The following is a 9084-nucleotide window of genomic DNA, read 5'->3' as shown; positions in this document are numbered from 1 at the left end:
TTCCGTGGTACTGTTTAAATGGAATTTTAAATATGGTTTTACGTCCTTAACTTTTTATGTTCGACGAAAAAGTGTGATCATGTAAGTTAAATAAAAGTTTTAATACTTGCTACTCCCAGTATGACAGGCACACTGCAATATTTTCACGTTTGAATGCAAAGTTTTAGACAATGTTTAAATTTTGTTTATGTTAAAAAAGTACGCTCAAATTTGTAGTACTAATTATAATTTTTAAAAGTTCACTTATCGTAGTAGATTTGAATACGTTTACCAGAAAGTTAACATCAATTTGTTAAAACTTTATTAAAACAACTTCAGTTGTTAACCATTTTTCCGAGGTTAAGTTATGTTTTATGGTAAATGTTTGAGTATTTATGTATTGAAAATATTCGATACATTTGAAATAACACACAGACAATTAAAATTTTCTAAACTTTTTTATAAAAAAAAACATTTGATTTAAAATTTTAATTACGTAACAGATATCCGCTAAGACTTCATAAAAAAATATTTTAAGCTTAATAAAAAGTAATTAACAAAGAATTTTATAACAAAAAAATTCTAACTATTTCATCGCCATCTTCGGTAATTTCATAGAATTCAACCGCATGACTGCTTTCTTCATGAATTGGGTTCGATGACGCCAAGCAAGCAAAAACTGCAATAATCAGCTGAACATATAGTAAAGTTCTCATCTATTCAAAAATTTTTATCATTAACTTTCATTATAAAAAAATATTCTTTAGCTGAACGTAAGCTAAAATGTTGTGGTTTTGAAGTAATTTAAAAAAACGCTAGTAAAACTAAAACAACTTATTTTCAACAAAATAGTGTTAGTGTTGCTATTATAAACGTAAATTAAAAAAACATATTTCATTAAATAGATAGTTAACAGTGTTGAAAAAAAGATTAATAATGAAACATAATACTTTAAGTAAGACTGTCAAAGAACTGATATTTAATATCTTTACTTTGTAGAACTTTTAACTTTATTATAGGTTTAAAGTTTCATTTATAAATTCTACTTATTCTAGTCCTCTTTATATAGTTGTGTTTTTATTTAGGACAATAAAAATTTAACCTTACTTCTTGAAAGTCATATTTAAACTTTAAATGTATTAAGCATTATTTTCATTTGTTAAAGAATTTGTATATAAAGTTACACAACTTGAATGATTTGCAAAAATTACTTACTGTTTAATAACAAATTACTTTATATTATTCACAAAATAAAATAAAATTAATAATGTTTGACGCTAATTAAAACAAAGAACTTCTACTTTTCATTGTATTTTTTAAATGTTCTTTATGTGTTATTATACTAACTAACATTTAAAAGTTTATATTACTGCATAGTTTTATTTTTTGAAAATTTAAGTAAACATTAAAAATAAGTTTACTTTAACTTAAATAAGTTTAAAAACTATACATATCGATTTTTAAAATATTAATGTTTCACTAAAGATTTTTTATATGATAAAACACAAAGCCTTTTAATTCCTGTTAAAATAGATATTCATTCTTAATAAAAATAAAACAATTACTTTAATAGGAAGCTTTAAAATTCTAAAAACTTTTACAAGTGTATTGAGTGTAAATAAATAAAAGTATGTCCGAAGCTTAAACACCTCTGTACTAGTGATATATCAATGACAACCTATAAAAAAGCTAAAAAATCTTTTTTAATCGTTACTTTAATGACTAGCACAACAACTATTTTTTGAATTTTAAATGAAATAAACAAACTGAACTTTTTTAAATGTAAGAGGACAATCGTAATTCTTATGCCTCCATGCCTACATTAAAGATCTAAACATTTGTGTCAAAAGTTAGAGGTTATAAACTTTTTAATTTAAAGCAATTTCTAAAATAAAAGTAAAGTTTAGTTCTATTTCGATAATAGAGCTGTACGCTTTTACATTTATGTTTTTTCTTTGTCTGCTCTAAACATATAAATGTAACTATTTTTGCTCCTAACTTTAACTATAAATGTTGTAGTTATTTTTAAAATATGTCAGACAAACTTAGTTTTTATAATCGGGTTTTAAGAAGTTAAAATGTATTTAGCTAAGTAAAGTTTTATTTTTTATCAATCGTACTTTTCCCGCTGTTTATTTCACATTTTGTGCAGCTTTACTAACCACATTCACTAACCGAACAAATAATTACTGTGCTCTAAGAAGACAGCATTATTTCTAAGCTTTCAACAAAAAAATCCACAAAATAATATTTTTTAGAAAGGTTTAAAAGTTAGCTTTGAATTTGTAACAAAATAACTAACTAAATAACGCATTACTAGATTCATTTTGAAAATAGGCTCTTTTAAAGTTTTAATTCTTTATAGCACCTCAATTATTTTTTTTTTAATGTGTTTCAGCTGAGGCAAAATTTGCAATTATACAACTCTTAGGTCTTATAAATTTACCTCTGATTATTTAAAAGTTTAGCAAAAGAGCACAATGTAATTTATTAACTAACATATCTTAAAATTAAATTAAACAACGGTTTTAGTGATTTTATTAAGATCAGTTTTTTTCATTTTTTCAGGTGTGCACAGGAAATAGGAAACCAGTCAAAACACGCCCGTGGTTCAAAATATTCTTTCTTTACTACACAAATATGTTCCTTAAAAATAAACTTTTTTAGATGTACAGACTGTATTTTTATAATAATTGTGTATTAATATCAAAGCTTGTTAAAAATTTATTCCTGTATAGTTTAACTTTGTTTAAAACTGTAAGTTATAAAGTTCTTTTTATTAGTTCTTTTTTTAATTGCCACGTAAACTAAAACTGTTTAAAAATTTGTAAACGTTAAGAAGAAGAACAAACTTCAAACTTCTTAATACAACTGATTAAGGCAATGATGCTAGTTTATTACATGAAAAAATAAAAAACTAAATACCAAAGTTAAAATAAACATGCAAAAGGTTTAAATAGAAAGTTGAGGCTAATAAACTTAAGATAGAACTATAAGTAAAGTTATATCACATATTAACATTACCTAAAAAACAAGCACTTTTGAGTTTTAGATAGTCGTTATGCAAGTAAGATATTTACCTTTTTAAAACTAAAAAAAAAACCTTTTTAGACTACAACATTTTAAATTAAACTTCAAGGATTAAAATAATGAATATTAGTTTCAATTTTTCAAAATAAAGTAAGTGTGCTACGATATTATAGTCTCTTGAAAAAAAAGATCGATATGGGTCAGCTTAAATATCGTAACTAAATTTATTTTAAGAGAGCAAAGTTAGTAGGCTCTGTGCTTTATCGAATAAAATTTTTAGTTACTTTAAGTGTGTGTAAGAATAAAAAACAACCCTAAATTACTTAAAAGAAGTTAATAATTACGTACGATAGTTATACATCTTTAACTTAAAAATAGCCAAAACCACGATTTTTTTAAAACTTTTGTAAATCACAATAAGTATTTTTTAAAGCAAAAAAAAAAATTAAAAATAGAAAGAGAAAATTAAGTCTGTTTTAGGGTTTGAACTAGGGATAGGCGAACTACGACCCGAGTCAAGATCGGATCGCTAAGTAAAAATATCCGTTTCGCGAAAAACTTTCAAGCTTAAAAACAAAGTTGAATTTTTTTTATAATAAACATTTAAAAACGTGTTCTTAAGTAGTTAAGAAAATAAGTAGTAATTTTAAAATAAAAAATTTAATGCCAGTTTGGTTTAAAAACTATTTATTAACTTTCTTTTATATTTTTACATTTCCAACGGCTAGCGAAGATGTTTTCTAACAAATATAGTCTGTAAAAAACTTTCAGTTGCACAGTTTACCCTTTGCTTATAAAAGACTTTCAACCTCTGCTTTAAACGTTTTTTAAATCCATTTATATTAATTTTCTTGCTCAAATAAACTTTTGCTACTTGAGTTTTTATAAGGAAACTTTAAATATTGCATTAAAGATGCAGTAATTTAACTTTTTGCTAACAATTCTGAAAATTTTGTTTAAACCTTTATATGAAAGTTGCATATGTTAAAATATATTATATAAGCATTTAATTAACTACATAAGTTAACACCTCTTTAATTAAAAATGATTAGAGTAATAAAAATTAAAATTTTTAAAGATTTTTAATTTTTTTTTCTTATAGAATTTATCAAAAGAAACTGTCCAGTCAAGTCTTTCAGTCTAAAAAAAAGTAATAAGTTAAATTATATTGTAAAACAATCTGTTACATAATTTCTATTTGATACTTGCAATTAAGTTTTATTTTTTGTTATACAAATTTTAAAAAAAGTTAAGCTATAAAGAAGAACAATGTATAACTGTCACACTGGAGTTTGGTTTACTAGTTTAATTTATATACTATAAGGTTTTTATATTACGTCCACACTTTAATACATAGTTATAATATTACTTTAAATTAATATACAAATGAAAAAATTTAGTAGTAATTTTAACTATTTTTACATTATACTTTTACATAAAAAAACAAAGACTTTGTAACTTTCCAAAGTCTTAAAACATTTCAATTTATATTTCAACAAACACTACAACCGTTTTTATAACTTTACATAAAGCTAAACATACTATTTGATCTATATACTTTTGACACATTTACTGTTATATAAAACTTGTCAATTCTAAACTTTAACTTTCAATATAGCTTAAAGCTGTTTATGTTTCAGCGTTTATTAAAGTAAAATTACAAAAATTTTGTTTAAAAAATTTAAACTATAAAATCGTTTGATAACTGTGCGTTTAAAAAAGTTCACACTAAATCAATTAAACTAGGCGAACATGAAGTGTTGAAGCTGTTTAATTAGGTGAAAAGACAAAAGCGAAAGAACTCAAAAACGCGAAGTCCATCGCATTATTGATCCGAGTCACGCGTTTTTGTCAAGTTATCAAAAAATAAACGAAGAGAAGTAGCCAAGCGCACTCACTCACAGTTCACTGGAGAAGTTCAAGTTAACTATTCTCCGTGGAAAGCTTCCCGGGCGCTTCAGTACAGTTTTTAACAATTCGCATTCCAAAGTGAACAAAGTTCAATTTGCCTAAAAAACTTTTGCATACAGTCGCCTCGTTAATCATGAAATAAAAACGGTAATTTGGGCTATTGGGCAATCAAAGGTACAATAAAGGACATTAAAAAGGCAATTTGGTCAGTTTTTTATTTTTTAAATCTGCATTTAAAACAAATATCAAAATTTTTTATTTTGACTCAAGCTACTCATTAAAAACTGAAATTTTTGAATTGAAGAACAAGTTGCGTAGATTAAAAATAAGTCAGCCTTTTGGCTCAATATCGTTAAAAAGTCAAATAATTGAAAATTAAGAGAATCATTTTTATACTTATCAAAAAGTAGTCGTATGTTATAATTAAAAAAATAAAATGTAGAAAACTAACTCTACGTTTAAAAAATGTATAGAAAACTCGAATTTATTCACAAGTTTAGGAGTGTAAAGCAGCTATATTTGTTAAAACCAAGCTCTTTATATAATATTAAATTCCAAAAAAAAAATTTTAAGATAGTTAACAAAAATTTCTTGATTGCTGCTAACAAATGTTATTCCAAAACAAGAAAGAGTTATTTACATTCTAATAGTTTAATAATTCTTCTAAACTTATTCTTCAGGTTTACAAATACATCAGTCTATCGAATCCAAAAAGGAAAAACAATCAAGCTTATCCGCTGAACCGGTCAGATCAATGCTTTTCTCAATGCTCTGAGAATTTTGAAAACTTTTTGGCCCTGCATCTGAAGGCAACGAACCGACCATCATCTCCAGCGTGTTCAGCTCGTCAAATTCATTTTGTCCGGGACTTTCCCACGACTGATAGTTTGCACTAAGTTCGGAGCAACTAGGGACTTGAAAAGCGGCTGAACTCTCCACCGCGTCTTCCGTTTCGACTTTGATCTCAGCTTTCACTTTGCAGGTTGACCTGTGGTTGTTGAACCAGTTCCTCACCGAGTTTTCCTTCAACTTGCAAGCAGCTGCAATCTTCTCTATATCGCTCTTACGAGGATGCGGGTTCTGTAGATAAATTTAGTCTTTCAATAATAAAATTTGTTGCATTCTTTTAGTTTACATTGTATATTGTTTATTTAAAGATAAAAAAGCGCTTAAAACTTTGTTCTAAGGACGTGGTGTACAAAAGACGTATCGAGTTATCGAGTCGTACACCACATGCTTATAAAATTTCTTACGAGCTATTAGATGTAATTTTTTATCATTTAAATATTTAAATCTTTAGTAATAAAACAAACGTATAATGTTTTCTATATAGCTAATAATTAGTATAAATTTATAAATTTTTTAAGCTTTAATATTATTGAACACTATACAAAAGCAACGCTCAAATATTTAGGTCAAATGACCTGGTGTATAAAACGACCATTCAGTTGTGTGCACGTTTAAAATATTAATCATGTTGAATAAACTAACTTGTTTGTAAAATCTTTGGAGCAAAAGCTTTGTATTAGCATTTATTGATGTTCTTTTATTGCGTTGCTTTTTTGTGGATAAAACTAGATCTTTCCTTCCACTAGGCATTTTAATCTCACCTAAAAATTTGAAATGGTTAAAACAACACTTTTAATATAAAATGAACTTAATAAATACAATAGAATTAGCTTAAAACATTAAGTGTTAAAGCTAAATACGTTCATTTAAAAATTAACCAGTTTTACAGACAGCTAGTATACAATACTTTCTTTTTCTTATACTTTTTTTTATCAAGTTTTCTACAAAACTGTGTTAGCTTAAACTACGTTTCAAAACAATAATTTAACAATTGAAAAAGAAGTTTTATGAAATAGACTTACGCAAAGTACTAATGACTAAGTAAAACCTAAAGCTATGTTGCATAAAAACTCTGCCAGTTTTACAGAAGATCATATAAACAAAGTATAAGTATTTTATACACAAACCTAAAGATCCACTTTTTTCCGCTTGTTCAAGCCAGTCTTGGAAGTATGGAGTTAACTTTTTTGTGTTGTTAAAACTGTAAAACGTTTCATTGGTTTTTCTTTTGCTTATTAGTTTTAGTATTAACAGGCTTTGATTAAATTCAGAAAAACAAAGTTTATAAAAAATCAGTTTAAAACTAAATTGTCAGCTTAAGTTATGCGTAAGCTTGAGTTACATTTCAATATTCTCAACAATTAAAATATAATTTTTTTCACTCAGAAAAGCTCGACTAAAGGCTTTAATGAAAACTGTAAAGTTTAAAATTAGTTTAAAAAACAAAACAGTTCCAAAAAACTCGAGCAAAACAAAAACCTGAGTTCGAGCGCTTCGAATCTCGACACGGTGGTCTGGCTCATGTCGTGGTTGTAGTAGTCGGAACAGAAAGTGGCCACGTCCTTCTGGGTGAACTTCAGCTCGATCCTGCGCTTCTTGAAGTTTTTCGCGAAGTTTTCAATGTCCAAAAGGTCTTTCACCTCGACCGTCTCGAAGTTTTCCATGTTTGTTTGTCGTCAAGTGGATGAAAGTGTACAAGTATGCTGCAGTACAAAGTTGAGCTTTGTTGCTCACATCGAAAAAAAAACTACAAAGTAAAAAAAATCTGTAAGAATTAAAAAAAAAAATAGTTTTTTAGCTTATAGTTTAAAAAATTAAGTTTCCTCTAACTAAAAATAAGTTTTGTAATTACATGTCAAAAAAAACAAAAACAAAGAAAGTCTTTTTTGATGACAAGCGTTCTTATTTTCTAAACAACAAAACTTCTACCTGCTCTTTTGATTTTGAGCAATAAACTTCAAAAACTGAAAGTAAACTTTAAGAACTGCTGAAAACACACACATACTGGCCTGTGTGAGGCGCGAGAAAAAGAGAAAAAGATAAAAGGTGGGAAGGCAAGCAGCAGAAAGCAGCAAGCAGCGGAAAACCGCAGCGCGGTTCAGTACAATACCCAACAGAAGAAATCAAGAAAAAAGGAAAAATGTGTATTCGGATGCTCAAAATCTGTAGAAAACAATGCAATCTTTATACTTTATATTTGTAAAAAATTGAGATATCAATAACATAAAAGTTTAAGAGTTACTTCCAAAGCTGCTCGAAAAAGTCAGCTGACCATACATGTGTCTGTGTGTGTGTGTGTGTGTGTGGAAAAGTAGTAAAAAAGTTCACAATGAGCAGGCGGTAAGAACGCGCAAACTGACCGTGTAGAAAACTTTAGGCAAATCCACCGAAGAAAATTTCTACACGGACCTGCGGGTTCGTACGAACTTTAACGCCTGTTTGGTGTGTAATCAGAATTGGAAGTTTTGTGTTTGTTATGTAAGATGGTTGCACAATGCCAGCCTCACACATTTTTTTGTTTTCGAAATGCGAGAATTCAATCTGATAAAACAACTAAAAATAACTTATCCGAAACTTTTGTTCTAAAGCTCTTTTTATCAACAATCTGTGCTTATAGGAAACTTTGTGCCTTTTTTAAACGTTGATTAAACGCTTGTAAGAATTTTTGTTGCAATATCAACTTGTTTTTACCAAATAAAGTAAATTACTGATATTATTTTTATACGAAGCTTTAAATTTTGATACTAGTGTAAACTTACAAACTTAAAAACATATGTTTTTAGAATTCAAAATAGTTCCTTGTAAAATAAATGTTATATGAATATAGCTATCATGACTTTCACTTCGATTAAGATGTACGTAAACTGGTGTTTATACGTTAAAAAATGTTTTATACATTTAGATACCAAGTTTCAGTTTAATAAATTAAATTAAATAATCGGCGATATATATAAAAACTTAAGTATCGTTTATCTTTTTAAAAGGACATTCTAATACTTTGAATTATATAAGTTTAACACTATATTAAAAAAATCTGTTATAAACTATTCACTGTAGTTTTTAGTGTACTTAATTTTAATTCTTAATACTTATGTTGTTTCATATATTTTTGCCTATGAAGTATCTTTTCTACAAACAACTTATTTATTTTATAATTAAGATATATCATATATTTATTTGCAGTTATATCAGTTTTGATTGTAACAAGAAAACATTAAAGAATTTTTTCGGAAATTAGTTTCTCAAATAGTTCTAATGCTTTCAATAAAATTCTGAAGCTGTGAATGTTCTTTTAGTTAAGTTTGATTCAAATTG

At 26.8% G+C, this 9084-nt stretch overlaps 1 protein-coding gene across 1 annotated transcript; it reads right to left on the bottom strand.

Annotated features, from left to right (window-relative positions):
- Nucleotides 1-4642: 4642 nt before the first annotated feature.
- Nucleotides 4643-7529, bottom strand: LOC145840767 (POU domain, class 2, transcription factor 3-like). The gene is made up of 4 exons (XM_082948095.1): nt 7249-7529; nt 6897-6970; nt 6412-6530; nt 4643-6000 (listed from the first exon to the last, which is right to left on the bottom strand). Exons 1-4 carry the CDS (start codon nt 7431-7433, stop codon nt 5614-5616), a joined length of 765 nt encoding a protein of 254 aa, XP_082804221.1. The 5' UTR covers nt 7434-7529; the 3' UTR covers nt 4643-5613.
- Between the last annotated feature and the right edge of the window lie 1555 nt (nt 7530-9084).

This window comes from Thalia democratica, chromosome 7, assembly GCF_965202585.1.
Source record: "Thalia democratica chromosome 7, ktThaDemo2.hap1.1, whole genome shotgun sequence".
Taxonomy (NCBI): domain Eukaryota; kingdom Metazoa; phylum Chordata; class Thaliacea; order Salpida; family Salpidae; genus Thalia; species Thalia democratica.
The sequence above is the reverse complement of the archived record's forward strand: the minus strand, read 5'-3'. Positions and strand labels throughout refer to the sequence as shown.